The following is a 17,027-nucleotide window of genomic DNA, read 5'->3' as shown; positions in this document are numbered from 1 at the left end:
GCTTATTATTGAGGTGAGTGCAACAGGATGCCAGTCGTTCAGACATGTTACCTTAGTCTTTTTAGGTACAGGGTGGATGTTTTAAAGTAGGAGAGCACTCTACACTGGGAGAGGGCGAGATTAAAAATGTCTGCAAACACACTAGCCAGTTGTGGTATGCACATTCTGAATATCCGCCCTGGGATGCCATTCGGTCCCGCAGCCATGTGACTGTCCACTCGTTGGAAACACCCACATACTTCAGCCTCAAAGATGACCAAGATGTAGGTCACATCAGCGGCTCACCTCGGGGGCTCAGTGTTGGCAACATTGAACCGAGTGTAAAAAAGGATTTAGCTCATCTGGGAGAGAGGCAGCAATGTTGGTAGCACCACTGCTTTTAGCTTTGAAGTCTGCGATGGTGTGCAGACCTTGCCATAAGCTGCATGTGTTGTTGGTAGAGAATTGTGTCCTGATCTTGTCCCTGTATTATTGTTTTGCTGCCTTGATGACTTTTCATAGATTGTAGCTGCGTTTCTTGAGTTCCTGGTGGTTACTGGTGACGAAAGCTCTGTCTCGCCTGGTGAGAGCAGCACGCAAGATGCTGTTAATCCAGCGTTTCTAGTTTGGATAGACCTGGACCGATTTTTTCTTTGGGGGGGGGGGAACAAAGTCCTCGATGCACTTCCAGATGAAGATGAGAGATTAATCAGTCTCTTATTGAAAAGTACAAAACACTGAAAGTTGATACTTCCCCTGTCTGGGGTGCCTAAGGCAGGAGTTCCCAACCTGGGATCCATGGACTCCTTGTTTAATGATATTGGTCCATGGTATAAAAAAGATTGGGAACCCCTGGTGTAAGGATGATCACTTGGTAGAGGAATTAGAAGAGCTGTTTTGATCCATTAACTATTTAGAATTTTTTCATCTAGTCACTGAAAGTGTACATTGTAGAGAAGCATTAGATATTTAGAGAATCAAAGGATAATGGTTGGTGTGGAAAACTATACTGAGGTAAAAGATTAATTGTGAATATTTTGAATCATCGGACAGACATGAACCATTGGTTTCCTACTGCTATTTCTTTTGTTCTTAATGTAGAAAGTTTCTCAGGTACCTCCTGCTAACAATAAAGCGTGTCCACTCCCATCTGTTCTATGTAATCTATTCTCAGTATTAAGTAAATGTATGCAAGGTATCATTGACAGTGTTATCCAGACATAGACCAAAGAGCTGAATTCCAGAAGTGAGAGAACAATTTGCCCCTGGCATCAAAGCAACATTTGATCAGCAATCAAGAAGCTCAGATAACTTAAGTCAGTTGCATTAAGTGGAAAGCTCTCCCAGTGGAAGGATTCATTCCACACATGAAGATGATGGCTGTGGTTGTTGGGGGGCAATCACTATCACAGTAGATGTCTGCTGGACAACTTAAGGGCCGTATCCTTGACTAACCACCTTTAGTTACTTTATGTTCAACTCCATTTCCAGCCTCATGGAAAATGAAGCAGCAGCTAGCATTCAGCCATGGACCGATAAATGACATAAATAAATAAATATCACAAGGTTGCCTGACAGTAAATATCTCGAACAACAGAGTGGGATCACTTACCCTTGACATTTGGTGGCATATCCAGCAACATCCTTGGGGGTCACAACTAACCCAAATCTTGACTGGACCAGCTACCATAAAAATGGGTATGAGAGTGCATCAGAGATTGGATCCTCTGGAGAGTGACTCACTTTTTGCCATTCCAAAATACTTCAGTCATCTATCAAAATACATGTAAGATGGAGGCACACCCTGAAGCACTGGCCACTCTTGGTCCAACCAAAAGTGCAATTGTTCATCCTTTGTCTTTTTTTTTTACAATCGAAAGACATTGTTGGTTATCAAGAATGTCAAGTACTGCAGATCTACTTCATCAGTAAGTTGCTTAATAGCGGGGGAGCTGGAGGAGCTGGACTTGGTGTGGACTGTGTTGCTGCCTGCTACAGAAAGAAGTTGTTGTCAATGTGCAAAGGTGGTGTGGAGCCTAACAACGAATGGTTGCCATGGAGGTTTTGCTTGTGATCACAAGACCCTGTTAGCCATTGGTAATCAATGTTGCCTGTAATTTTTTTTTTACAGCTGTGCAGACCAACCATTGCTCTGAGCAGAAAATTTTTACATGGTCTAAAAACTGCGTGACACTTCAATAAAACATTATATAAAAGAAAATTCCAGCTGCACAGCAGCAAAGGCTATGAGCATGGTAGCATTTCAGTTATTGCAGGGCCATACACCCGTGCAGCTTAGAAGGAACAGTGTTGGTAATGTAGAATATTGCAAGTCCAGTTTACTGGCTTCTTAGTATGACCAATGGCAATATAGCTATATACGCCCTCTGTTGTAGCGCAGACTGGGCCTCATGCCATAGTGCTGTTCTCCAGTATGTTCATTTGGTGGAAAACAGGTTGATTTGCATTTGTCTGCGGATTGCTGTGGGCTTATTCTGGCCGACGACATCCAAACACTCATGGACTTGGGCTATATTATACTTTTTGTGTGACTGTATGTTTACTGCTATCTTATGTGCTATATGTGCCTTGCACTGTGTATGACTGTTGATACTGTGTTGGTTGCACCTTGGCTCCAGTGGAATGCTGTTTTGTTTGGCTGTATTCCTGAGTATTCATGTACAATTGAATGACAATTCAACTTAAGCTTGAACTTGAGCTAGGTGGCTATAGTGAAGAGTTTGATGTAATACCTTCTACTTACCAGAATGTATTCAACCTCAGCATATATAGGAAATGAACACCCTCCTGACAAAGTAGGCTGTTTGACTGGTAGCCTAACAATCATCCTAAACGTTTGTTCTCTCCAGTACCTTTTACAAAATGCACTGTAGTTTCTTGCCTCGACCACTTCAAATGGCACCTACCAACCCATGACTTCTGTTGTCAAGTAGGATGAGAGCTTAAGGCACACATGTAGTTCACCATCTGTGTGTACACCTCCAAGTTGCATACCATCACTGATATTTCATCTATATTAGGTCTAAATCCTGAACTTCCTTCTCCAATCACTTTCTAGGACTACCTTCACTAGAAAAACCACAGCAGTTTAAAAAGATGGTTTACCACTACTGATAGCAACAGCAATAATGGCATGGGTGTCTGGGTCATCTAGATCCTGGAAAAAAAAATAAACAAAACTATTTCTGCTCTTGCTGTAGCACAAAGCAGCTCTAATTAATAACATTTATAATTATGTCAAAGTTAATCTTTCTCATTTCTTCCTTTTAACCTGCATCATTCCATCTTCCTGGAGCACTCTGCCATCATCATCCAGCATATAGGGCATCATTCTTCCATTTTTTTCTATTCAGACAGAGATAGAAGTTAATCAGCAATAGCTTCTTTTTCATGTCTGCATGTTACTCTAGAGTTCCATGATGGCCTTTGGTCCCATCCAATTTCTTCTTTCTATTCTTAACAACATTGCCGAGAGGCACTTTACACGGATAACTTTTCTCAACACTACCTCCCTTCTCTCCTTCACTTTCTCTAATTTCTCAGATTGTTCATTCAGTATCATTATTGTTAACAGAAATTTCTTTCAATTCAATATTAGAAAGACAAAACTGCCCATCACAAACATCATTCTGTAGCCATCAACAATTCTCTCAAATAACACATACAATTTGCAACCTTTGTGTCATATTTCAGTTCCCAAGTTGATTTTCTAGCCTTTTATCCATGCAAAGTCTAAGACTGCCTATTCTTGCCTTCAACTACATCAAGTTTTTGTTTTTGCTACGTTAAAGGAGGTTTGTAAATGGAGGTATTGTTATTGAAAAGAAAACTTTATCCTGTGTCCAGAGCTCCTCCAAACTCCCTAACTGTCAAGAAAAACAGACCTAATAGAACACACTGTGACATCACAGCTTAATGAAAGTCCTGGTAAACTTCTGAGAGTACTACCAGCATTCTTCAAACCCTCCCCAAAGATCTTCCTTCAGTCCTGACAAAGGGTTTCGGCCTGAAACGTCGACTAATCTTTTCAACTGATGCTGACTGACCTGCTGAGTTCCTCCAGCGCATTGTGAGTGAGGCTTCTTAGAGTGTTACATGACATAATTGTGTCTAAATTTTTGTAAGGTCGTACATATCACCTATTTGGGAAGCCGTTTTTTTAAAGTGAGCGCTTTGATACCACTCAGGGTGAAGACTTGATTCAGTGCAGCCCACTCAAGTTCAACTTTCTTTCAGCTTTGTCTGCAGATTCTTCCACACTAAGTTGGTAGTACCTGCTAAAATGCTACAATCTGAATTCCAAACTACTATATTGAATCTGCTAAAATTTAAGGAATAGGGCCAAGCATCGCCTTCTTAAAGAAGATACTCTTTAGAACAGCTCATCACAACCAAGATAAACTTCTTCCAGCTCAATCAATGAATTTTATTCTCTGAAAGCACAAGATATTCAGAGAATTATAACAACAAGCAAGCATTAGGATTTACCAATTTTTAAACATTTGATGTGATTACTGGTTTATAGGGTCTCTGGTCTGTAGTTCAATAACTCAAAAATCAGTCACACTGGGGCCAAGGCAACACACACAAAATGCTGGAGCAATTCAGCAGGCTAGGCAGCATCACTGGAAGAGTATAAACAGTCGACACTTTGGGCCAAAACCCTTCTTCAGGACACCATAAGACGAGTAGAATTAGGCTATTCAGCCCATTGAGTCTGCTCTGCCATTCTATCATGGCTGATTCTAGATCCCACTCAACCCCATACACCTGCCTTTTCATCATATCCTTTGATGCTCTGTCCAATAAACCTCTGCCTTAAAAATGCCCATGGAATTGGCCTCCGCCGCAGTCTGTGGCAGAGCATTCCACAGATTCTCTACTCTCTGGCTGAAGAATTCCTCCTTACCTCTGTTCTAAAAGATCGTCCCTCAATTTTGAGGCTGTGCCCTCTAGTTCTGGATACCCCCACCATAGGAAACAACCTCTCCACATCCACCGTATCTAGTCCTTTCAACATTTGGTAGGTTTCAATGAGATCCCTCCCCCGCCCCTGCGTTCTTCTAAATTCCAGTGAGTACAGGCCCAAAGCTGCCAAATGCTCCTCAAATGCATTATCATACATTTCCCAACACTGTATTCCATCCGCCACTTCTTTTTGCCATTCTTCCAATTTGTCAAAGTCCCCATGCATTCTTCTAAATTCCAGTGAGTGTACGCCGAAAGCTGCCAAACGCTGCTCATATGTTAACCCTTTCATTTCCTGAATCGTCCTCGTGAACCTCCTCTGGACTCTCTCCAATGACAGCACATCCTTTCTGAGATATGGGGCCCAAAACTGTTGACAATACTCCAAGTGCGGACTGACTAGTGTCTTATAAAGGCTTAGCATTATTTCTTTGCTTTTATATTCTATTCCCCTTGAAGTAAATGCCAACATTGCATTTGCCTTCTTTACCACAGACTCAACCTTCTGGGAGCCTTGCATGAGGACTCCTAAGTCCCTTTGCACTGCTGACGTTTGATTCTTCTCCCCATTTAGATAATAGTCCACACTATTGTTCCTTTTACCAAAATGCATTATTGTATATTTCCCAACACTGTGTCCATCTGCCACTTTTTTGCCCATTCTTCCAATTTGTTGAAATCCTGCTGCAATTGCATTGCTTCCTGGACGCTACCTACCCCTCCAACTATCTTTGTATCATCTGCAAACTTTGCCACAAAGCCATCAATTCCATTATCTAAATCATTGACAATGTGAAAAGTAACATTCCCAGTACTGAACCCTGAGGAACACCACTAGTCACTGGCAGCCAACCAGAAAATCGCTCCTTTATTTCCACTCGCTGCCTCCTGCCTGTCAGTCATTCTTCTATCCATGTCAGTATCTCTCTTGTAATGCCATATGATTTTATCTTATTTAGCAGCCTCATGTGTGGCACCTTATGAAACACCTTCTGAAAATCCAAGTAAATGATATCTGCTACCTCTCCTTTGTCCATCCTGCTTATTACTTCTTTGAAGAACTTTAACAAGTTTGTCAGGCAAAGTTTCCCTTTAGTCTCCAAGTGCCCTGAAACCTCATCCTTAATAATGAATTCCAACACATTTCCCAACCACTGAGTTGAGGCTAACTGGCCAATAATTTCCTTTCTTTGATTCTTGAAATATCATGACCATTGCATCCGTTATCTCTTCAGCAACCTCTCTCAGGACTCTGGGATGCAGTCCATCTGGCACAGGTGACTTATCCACCTTATGACCTTTGAGTTTGCCTAGCACTTTTTCCTTTGTAATAGCAATGGCACTCACTCCTGCTCCCTGACACTCACGGACTACTGGCACATTGCTAGTGTCTTGCACAGTGAAGACTGATGCAAAGTACCCATTAAGTTAATCTGCCATTTCTTTGTCCCCCATTGCTAACTCACCAGCATCATTTTCCAGTGGTCCAATGGTCCAATATCAACTCCCACCTCCCCTTTATTCTTTGTATAACTGCAAAAACTTGCAGTATCTTGTTTTATATTATTATCTAGTTTGCCCTCATATTTAATCTTTTCCCTTCTTATAGCTTTTTAGTTGCCGTTTGTTGAATTTTATAAGCTTCCCAATCATCCAACTGCCACTCACTTTTGCTACTTTATATGCCCTTTCCTTGGCTTTCATGCGGTCCTTGACTTCCCTTGTCAGCCACGGTTGCCTACCTCTGCCGTTTGAGAACAACTTCCTCTGTGGGACAGAGCGATTTTATTTACAAAGCAAATAAAGCATTGCATATTTGCAACACTGCATATGAATAAATACAGTTGCAAGAAAGGGTTGTGAACCCTTTGCAATTACCTTGTTTTCAGCATTACTCAGATAAATAGAGGGATAGCTCAAGCAAAGCGGCCAGTGAGTGAGTGGGCCAGTGAAAGAGTGGAAGAGGCTTTGACTCTAGAGATTCTGGCAGTTTTGGCAGTTGGTCTGTGCAATCAAATCAATCAAGATTTGAATAGATCAGCAGAAAGCTGTTGATTAGACAATCAAGATTTGAATAGCTCAGACTCAGCAGAAAGCAGCTGATTGGGCAGTTGAGGTCAGGTGACCAAACATTTTGAAAAGCTCAAACAGATAAATAGAGCGATAGCTCAAGCAAAGCAGCCAGTGAGTGAGTGGGCCAGTGAAGGAGTGGAGCTTTGACTCGAGAGGCTTCGACGAGAAGAGGTGGAGGACAAGCTAGCTTGCAGTTAGTTTTTACAATGTCTCCTGAGACGGTGATGTGCCTCTCATGTGAGATGTGGCAGTCTTGGGGGAACTCTCCTCTTCTGCAGAGTCACATCTGCCAGAAGTGCATACGGCTAGGCGATCTGGAAGACCGTGTAAGGAATCTGGAGCAGCAGCTGGATGACCTTCGACTCATAAGGGAGAATGAGGCAGTCATAGATGAGAGCTACAGGGAGGTAGTCACATCTAGGCTGTCGGATGCAGGTCGTTGGGTGACAGTCAGAGGGGGGAAAGCGAAGGTGAGCAGACAGGTAGTGCAGAGCACCCATGTAGCCATTCTCCTGAATAATAAGTTTACCGTCCTGGATACTGTTGGCGGGGACGACCGACCAGGTGTGAGCCACGGTGGCAGGGCCTCCGGCACTGAGTCTGACCCTGTGGTGCAGAAGAGTGGGATGGAGAAGAAGAGAGCTGTCGTCATTGGAGACTCTTATAGTCAGGGGAGCAGACAGGAGATTTTGTGGACATGAGAAGGACACCTGCATGGTTTGTTGCCTCCCGGGTGCCAGGGTCCGGGATGTCTCGACTGGGTGCATGATATCCTGGTACAAGAGGGAAAGCAACCAGAAGTCGTGATACATGTTGGGACCAACGACATAGGCAGGAAGAGGGATGAAGTCCTGAAGTGTGAGCTTCAGGGACTAGGCAGAAGGCTGAAGAACAGGACCTCAAGGGTGGCGTTCTCAGGATTGCTGCCAGTGCTACGTGGCAATGATGGTAAGAATTGGAGGAGATGGCAGTTGAATGTGTGGCTGAGGAGTTGGTGCAGGGAGCAGGGTTTTAGATTTTTAGATCATTGGGATCTCTTCTGGGGAAGGTGGGACCTGTACAGATTGGATGGGTTGCACCTGAACTTGAGGGGGAGCAATATCCTTGCAGGTAGCTTTGCTAGCATGGTTCGGGAGGGTTTAAACTAATTTGCAAGGGGGATGGGACCCAGAGCAATAGAGCAGTGAAAGAAGTGCATAGAGTAAAGCCAGATCTAACATACAGAGAGGCTTTGAGGAAAGAGAAGCAGAATAAAGGGTGTAAAGACAGTAAGGTAGAAGGGCTGAAATGTGTGTACCTCAATGCAAGAAGCATCAGGAACAAAGGTGATGAACTGAGAGCTTGGATACATACATGGAATTATGATGTAGTAGCCATTACAGAGACTTGGCTGGCACCAGGGCAGGAATGGATTCTCAATATTCCTGGATTTCAGTGCTTTAAAAGGGATAGAGAGGGCAGAAAAAGGGATAGAGAGGACAGAAAAAGGGGAGGAGGGGTGGCCAGGGATACTATTACAGCTACAGAAAGGGTGGGTAATGTAGCAGGATCCTCTTTTGAGTCAATATGGGTGGAAGTCAGTAACAGGAAGGGAGCAGTTACTGTATTGGGGGTATTCTATAGGCCCCCTGGTAGCAGCAGAGATACAGAGGAGCAGATTGGGAGGCAGATTTTGGAAAGATGCAAAAATAACAGGGTTGTTATCATGGGTGACTTTAACCTCCCTAATATTGATTGGCACCTGATTAGTTCCAAGGGTTTAGATGGGGAAGAGTTTGTTAAGTGTGTCCAGGATGGATTCCTGTCACAGTATGTGGACAGGCCGACCAGGGAGAATGCCATACTAGATCTAGTAATGAACCGGGTCAGGTCACAGATCTCTCAGTGGGTGAGCATCTGGGGGACAGTGACCACCGCTCCCTGGCCTTTAGCATTATCATGGAAAAGGATAGAATCAGAGAGGACAGGAAAATTTTTAATTGGGGAAAGGCAAATTATGAGACTATAAGGCTAGAACTTGCGGGTGTGAATTGGGATGATGTCTTTGCAGGGAAATGTACTATGGACATGTGGTCGATGTTTAGAGATCTCTTGCGGGATGTTAGGGATAAGTTTGTCCCGGTGAGGAAGATAAAGAATGGTAGGGTGAAGGAACCATGGGTGACAAGTGAGGTGGAAAATTTAGTCAGGTGGAAGAAGGCAGCATACATGAGGCTTAGGAAGCAAGGATCAGATGGGTCTATTGAGGAATATAGGGAAGCAAGAAAGGAGCTTAAGAAGGGGCTAAGAAGAGCAAGAAGGGGGCATGAGAAGGCCTTGGCGAGTAGGGTAAAGGAAAACCCCAAGGCATTCTTCAATTATGTGAAGAAAAAAAGGATGACAGGAGTGAAGGTAGGACCGATTAGAGATGAAGGTGGGAAGATGTGCCTGGAAGCTGTGGAAGTGAGCGAGGTCCTCAATGAATACTTCTCTTCAGTATTCACCAATGAGAGGGAACTTGATGATGGTGAGGACAATATGAGTGAGGTTGATGTTCTGGAGCATATTGATATTAAAGGAGAGGAGGTGTTGGAGTTGTTAAAATACATTAGGACAGTAAATCCCTGGGGCCTGACGGAATATTCCCCAGGCTGCTCCACGAGGCAAGAGAAGAGATTGCTGAGCCTCTGGGTAGGACCTTTATGTCCTCGTTGTCCACGGGAATGGTACCGGAGGATTGGAGGGAGGCGAATGTTGTCCCCTTGTTCAAAAAAGGTAGTAGGGATAGTCCAGGTAATTATAGACCAGTGAGCCTTATGTCTGTGGTGGGAAACCTGTTGGAAAAGATTCTTAGAGATAGGATCTATAGGCATTTAGAGAATCATAGTCTGATCGGGGACAGTCAGCATGGCTTTGTGAAGGGCAGATCGTGTCTAACAAGCCTGATAGAGTTCTTTGAGGAGGTGACCAGGCATATAGATGAGGGTAGTGCAGTGGATGTGATCTATATGGATTTTAGTAAGGCATTTGACAAGGTTCCACATGGTAGGCTTATTCAGAAAGTCAGAAGGCATGGAATCCAGGGAAGTTTGGCCAGGTGGATTCAGATTTTGCTTGCCTGCAGAAGGCAGAGGGTGGTGGTGGAGGGAGTACATTCAGATTGGAGGATTGTGACTAGTGAGAAGGATCTGTTCTGGGACCTCTACTTTTCGTGATTTTTATTAATGACCTGGATGTGGGTGTAGAAGGGTGGGTTGGCAAGTTTGCAGATGACACAAAGGTTGGTGGTGTTGTAGATAGTGTAGAGGATTGTCAAAGATTGCAGAGAGACATTGATAGGATGCAGGAGTGGGCTGAGAAGTGGCAGATGGAGTTCAACCCAGAGAAGTGAGGTGGTACACTTTGGAAGGACAAACTCCAAGGCAGAGTACAGAGTAAATGGCAGGATACTTGGTAGTGTGGAGGAGCAGAGGGACCTCGGGGTACATGTCCACAGATCCCTGAAAGTTGCCTCACAGGTGGATAGGGTAATTAAGAAAGCTTATGGGGTGTTAGCTTTCATAAGTCAAGGGATAGAGTTTAAGAGTCGCGATGTAATGATGCAGCTCTATAAAACTCTGGTTAGGCCACACTTGGAGTACTGTGTCCAGTTCTGGTCACCTCACTATAGGAAGGATGTAGAAACATTGGAAAGGGTACAGCAGAGATTTACCAGGATGCTGCCTGGTTTAGAAAGTATGCATGATGATCAGAGATTAAGGAAGCTAGGGCTTTATTCTTTGGAGAGAAGGAGGATGAGAGGAGACATGATAGAGGTGTACAAGATAATAAAAGGAATAGATAGAGTGGATAGCCAGCGCCTCTTCCCCAGGGCACCACTGCTGAATACAAGAGGACATGGCTTTAAGGTAAGGGGTGGGAAGTTCAAGGGGGATATTAGAGGAAGGTTTTTTTACTCAGAGAGTGGTTGGTGCGTGGAATGCACTGCCTGAGTCAGTGGTGGAGGCAGATACACTAATGAAGTTTAAGAGACTACCAGACAGGTATTTGGAGGAATTTAAGGTGGGGGCTTATATGGGAGGCAGGGTTTGAGGGTCGGCACAACATTGTGGGCCGAAGGGCCTGTACTGTGCTATACTATTCTATAAATGTGGTCTGATCTTCTTTAAAGTCACAATAATAGACAAACACAATCTGCCTAATCTAATAACACACAAACATTTGTACTTTTCACATCTTTTTTGAACACTGTTTAATTACTTACAGTCCAGGCTGGAAAAAGGATGTGAATTTTGTATTTAATAACTGGTAGAACCTCCTTTAGCAGCGATAACATCCACCAAATGTTCCCTGTTGCTGCTGATCAGACTTGCCCAATGGCAAGGAGGAATTTTAGACCATTCCTCCATAAAAAACTGTTTTAGTTCATCAGTATTCCTGGGATACTTTGCATGAACAGCCCTCTTCAAGTCAAGCCATAGCATCTCAATTGGGTTAAGGTCTGGACTCTGATTTGGCCATTCCAAAGCACATAGCAGCCTAAACCATGATGCTTCTGCCATGCTTCACAGTTGGGATGAGGTTTTGGTGTTGGTGTGCAGTGTCCTTTTTCCTCCAAATGTGCAGTAGCGGTGTGCATTTCTACCAAAAAGATCAACCTTGTCTCATCTGTCCACAGAACATTGTTTTAGAAGCATTGTGGAGCATCCAGGTGGTTTTGCAAACTTGAGACGTGCAGCAATGTTATTTTAGGAGAGCAGTGGTTTCCTTGATGATGTCCTTCCATGAAGTCTCTGTTCAGTGTTTTTCTTGTAGTGGACACATGAACAGAGACTTTAGCACGTTTGAGAGATTTCTACAGGTCTTTTGCTGTTACCCTTAATTCTTTTTCACCTCCCTCATAATTTGCACATTGTGCTCTTTGTAGGATGCCCATTCCTAGGTAGAGTAGCAACAGTACTGCGTTGTCTCCATTTGTAGACAATTTCTCTTTCTGTGGACTGATGAACACTGAGGTCTTTAGAAATGCTTTTTTAGTCTTTTCCAGTTTCTTGCATCTCTACAATTCTTCTTCTAAGGTCCTCTGAATGTTGTTTTGATCAAGGCATGGTGCACAGAAACAGACCTTTCCTGAGAAGAGCAGATTCTGTCAGTAACCTGATTTTGTATGTCTTTTTTATAAGGCAGGGCACCTCTCCAACCCATACCTCCAATCTCATCTCATTGTTGGAACACCTGACTCCGAATAGCTTTTGTAGAAGGCATTATCCCAGAGGTTCACCTACCTTACTGAACCTAGACTGTGATTATTTAAATGGTGTACAAGAAATTCAGTTGTTTGTGCGTTATTAGTTTAAGCTACTTAAGTGAAGATCAGACCACATTTTATAAATAATTAATGCAGAAAACCAGGTAATTACAAAGTGCTCACAAACTTTTTCTTGCAACTGTATATGTACAAAATCCTCACCTATCTTGCACCACCTCCTCCCAGTATTATTTTTTTCTTTTTCCTGCTAGGCTGTGGTAGTGCACATTTAAAATTCAGTCATTCAAAGAAAAGTTCCATCAAGCACACTACTGTGGATGTTTGAATGGTTCCAGCACCATATTCATTTTGAGCCAACCACGTGGACACATGGTGCAGATTTCAACTGCATAAAATGCCACATTTGGCATGTACAAATCAGAATTGCCCATTGGGGATTTCTGGCACCTTGATTGGAGTTCTGCAGGTGGCATTAAAACAGTTTAAAAGGTAAACTGACATGTTTATGAAAACATATATCTGCTGTTTTGATTTGCAGAGCTCGCTGGGTGATTCGGTAGTTTCTGGTGCCGCTAGGTCAAACTACCATAGACACGAGACCTGATCCAAGATGTCCACTGTGCTGTCATTTTACAAATCAGACGTCCACTTTGTGTTGTTGCTGCAGGAGGTCAGGCAGACCGGCAGCCCTGAAATCTTAAAGGTAGGCGTTAAGCAGCAGTGGCATCTTGTGAGGTAAAGGCACATAAACAAGGGAAAGAGGAAGTGACAAAAGATTTGCTTGAGGAACCCCAAAATGACATATGACATTTCTCAGCATCTTTTAGACATGTACACGTGAGCAGACTGCGCAATTAATCTGTAGATTTTCTAAATTTGATTATCATTTTTGGAAAATATGTGACAAGCTAACTGAAAAATTGACAGTTCTTCATTTGAAGGAATAGTCACTCAACTATTCAGGTGGATCATAGTATGTTTAGAGAAGGCAGGTTTAATGAATTGTGTATTGGTGCATTGTCTTTAGCAAAGGCAGGCAGGTCGTGTTACAAAAATGAATTGAAAAGCTGGAAGGACGTAAAATGCTTGTTCAAAAGGTTTTTAAACACATAAGTTGGAATAAGAATATCCTGAAGGTACTAAAAGGAGGAAAAAGTTTTCCCCTATGGCTTTGTTTTTATTAATTGTCTGTTTTATAGAACAGAACAAATAAACTGTAGGAGTGTTGGGCTAATAGTATTTACATGACAATAGTTTCGCGAAATATATTCTGCTTTGTAATGTGTAAGAAGTACTATTTTGCTTTGATGCTCTTGTTTATTTTAAGTTGTAGTGCTGGCTCTGCTTAAATTGATAGCAATTTGATAATAAGAATATCTTTCTACTTCAACTGAAGAAATGTGAAATGTTTAGTTAGTCTTGCATTCTTCTGTTTTTCACCATGCTTTCCCATCTCCAAAATATTAAGTGAATGCCATACACAGAATTTATGATTCACTTGCTCATCGGAAAAACAGAATACTATGTACTATTCTGATATTCGATATTTGCATTGGTATTGTATTGCAGACACCTTAAATGGCATAAGGAATAAAATGCACAAGAAAATAGATAAAACATATTATGAACTCAGTGGCAAATGGTCAATGTTTTACTTTTTGAAATTAATGCTTCTTTTGAGGCATTATATAATAGAAATAATAAATATTTTGTAGTGGGCTTTTTGATGTCACAAATTACTATATCTTTTGTTTTCAGGAAAAAAATTGCAGAAGTTACATTAAGGGTACCATATTCAAAATACTTCTTGTTTTTCTAGATCCAAACTTTGTTAGGACATTCCTCACAACATATCGTTCTTTCTGCAAGCCTCGGGAGTTGCTTGGGCTTTTAATTGAAAGGTAGGTTACTGAATGATCTTGTGCTGCAATTTGTTGTCTTAATGTTAAGGAATAGTAAAAGAAACGTAGCTGCACAAAACCAGGAACTTAATAAAATTGAAGTTTTTAAAAAATAATTTGAAATGTTAGCTTACATAAATAATACATAAATATTGTTAGCCTCAAATCTTGTATGCCAAAAAAAAAACTGGCAGATTAGAAGCTGGGGAAAGAGAATTATTGCTAACATTTCTTGGTTCCTAAATATTTTGGATTGTAGAGTATTGCTCTATTTGCTGGTGTTAGTGTAATGGCCAGTTTATTTTCCATAAGCTGACTCTAAAGTGCTTTCTTTATTTAGATATGTAGTTGTATCTAAGCTTTAGGCCAAAGTTTAGACAGATGCCACTTTTACTGCATTTAGAATGCTTTGTACTGTCTGGATTGCAGACAGTTATGGATCAGGAAATCTCTTCTACGACAGTGACTTTTGGTCCGCCTTGGAGGTAGCCAGTATACACAGTCATGTAAGGATTTCAGGTGATGTGAAACTGCTGTCAAGTCTCTTCATGCCTTATTCAGTTTCTTCTTTTTTATTCCTGATGTTGGTATGTGTTACACCCTTCCTGTTTCGTTTAGCACACACTTTTTCTAGTGTATGTCTCCATAATCTGTTTTTGTTAATTTGTTTCATTTTAATTCAAACTATTCCTTTCTATCTGTTTCTGTGGTAGTTGTACCAATTTTCTGTTGTATAGAGCAGAGCAAATCTTTGGCAGGATGTAAGCAGCATCACAGAGGATAGTAATTGGGAGAGTGACCAAGAGAATCCAGAGAAAGTGGGAAGTGGGTAAAGAGCACCTGTCACATGTGAGAGATGCTAATAATGCTTTTGTATTTGTCTATTGAATTAGACTGGGTTCTGGAATAGAGTAATACGGGTGGTGTGGAAAATTTGCCTTGAACAGGAGGGGGAATTATTGTGACAGATGGAGAAATTTCATTATGTGAATTAAAAATATATTTTGAACTATTTGTATATTATTGTGTAGTTCAGCATTTCTGGTTTTCTGACTACACAAGCAGAGGCTGAGCAACATTGGTGCTTTGAACTTGGCAGAATTTCGTAGAATTAGAAAGTTTTGTGTTGATAATAATGACTGTGATAAAGAATATAAATCAAGTTAAAGTTGAACTATAGCAGAAAATAGTGAGAAAGGAATAGAAGGATATGTTGATCAGACAAGGCTTATGCAGAACAAAGATGGTTGGTCTTAATGACCTATTTCTCTACTATGAAAGTATAAAATTTCAAGAAGCTTGTATTCTTTCATTCACAAGTGCAGATGGTGACAACACAATTGGTAATGAGAAAGAAAGCTGATAAATGAATGCAGTACTGATGTGCGTAGTGTTTGCAAGAGATAAATGAAGTGGTGAAATTTAGTCTTATTTATGTTTAGCTTATAATTTTACTCAGTTTACCACTTGAGTAAGATACTAAATGAATTATAACATACTTTGGGTGGACACATTTTGATTTTGTGTTGTATACTGCACTTAATGTCAGATTTGAGATTCCAGAGCCAGAGCCCACTGAAGCTGATCGAAAAGCTTTGGAGCATGGTGACCAACCTCTTAGTGCAGAACTGAAACGGTTTAGGAAAGAATATGTTCAACCTGTGCAACTTAGGTAAGTAGCATTTTGTAATACTACAGTAACGTTCTGTTATATTGGCTCGTATATGTCTAGGGGAAATCCCACCCAGCACCTGCCTCAACGCTTCCCACAGGGTCGGTTCGGCCTGAATCAAGCCCAAACATCAATCATCAGCCAACACACCCAGTAAATTTTAACAAGTACACTTTATAGATATTACTAATTCTATGACATTAATATAAATCCAATACAGAAAGGGAAGTAATGAAAAAAAGGCGCCAACACTTATCAAAGTCCAAGTTCTTCTGCGCAACCGTTGGAGCTCAATCGATTCCTGACGACCACCCGAATCCTGTCAGCTCACGGCTCGGGACCACCCGGAGTGATCGACCGGAGCCTTTCCGTACGTCCACCGTCCTCCCCGTCTCTCCTCCGACCCCTCGTCTCTCCACCGTCCTCCCCGTCTCTCCGCCGTCCTCCCCATCTATCCTCTGACTCCCCGCCAAAAATCCCATCCACCGTCCTCCCCATCTCTCCTCCGACTCGCCATCAAAAACCCCCGCACATTCGCCGTCCTCCCCGTCCCTCCACCGTCCTCCCTGTCTCTCCTCCAACTCCCCCCAAAAACCCCGTCCACCGTCCTCCCCGTCTCTCCTCCGACTCCCTGCCAAAACCTCGTCCACCGTCCTCCCCGTCTCTCCTCCGACTCCCCCCAAAAACCTCGTCCACTGTCCTCCTCGTCTCTCCTCCGACTTCCCGCCAAAAACCCCCGCACATCCGCCATCCTCCTCGTCTCTCCTCCGGCTCCCCGCCAAAAACCCCCACACATCCGCCGTCCTCCTCGTCTCTCCTCCGACTCCCCGCAAAAACCCCGTCCACAGTCATATGATATAGCATTTATCCGAAAACAAAACGATACATGACCACCCATTGGTTAATAGCACCCTGCTATCTATAATAACCCAAGCAACTGTCTAGTTAGAGACTTTCTCAGCATTCCCCAGTATAACATAACAAAAGAAGCCATTTTAAATTTAACAAAAAAGAAAGACCCCATACACTCTCCCCCCCCCACCAATAAAAGTCATGCCCTCATGACATTAACAGAGTTCACCAGTGCTCCTTGTAAAACACAAAACCCAACCCAGGTGCATAAAGCAGTGAAATAACTTTCCAGGGCAGTAGAGATCACACCCTG

At 42.4% G+C, this 17,027-nt stretch overlaps 1 protein-coding gene across 2 annotated transcripts in view; it reads left to right on the top strand.

Annotated features, from left to right (window-relative positions):
- The window catches only part of LOC140201498 (son of sevenless homolog 1), a 208,225-nt gene that overhangs the window by 147,295 nt on the left and 43,903 nt on the right, over positions 1 to 17,027 (top strand). For both annotated transcript variants that reach the window (XM_072265692.1, XM_072265691.1), the window contains exons 11-12: positions 14,109 to 14,190; positions 15,740 to 15,862. In XM_072265692.1, the coding sequence (XP_072121793.1) occupies positions 14,109 to 14,190; positions 15,740 to 15,862 (205 nt within the window). The remainder of the gene's footprint in view (positions 1 to 14,108; positions 14,191 to 15,739; positions 15,863 to 17,027) is intronic.

This window comes from Mobula birostris, chromosome 8 (assembly GCF_030028105.1).
Source record: "Mobula birostris isolate sMobBir1 chromosome 8, sMobBir1.hap1, whole genome shotgun sequence".
NCBI classification, from domain to species: Eukaryota; Metazoa; Chordata; class Chondrichthyes; order Myliobatiformes; family Myliobatidae; genus Mobula; species Mobula birostris.
The sequence above is the reverse complement of the archived record's forward strand: the minus strand, read 5'-3'. Positions and strand labels throughout refer to the sequence as shown.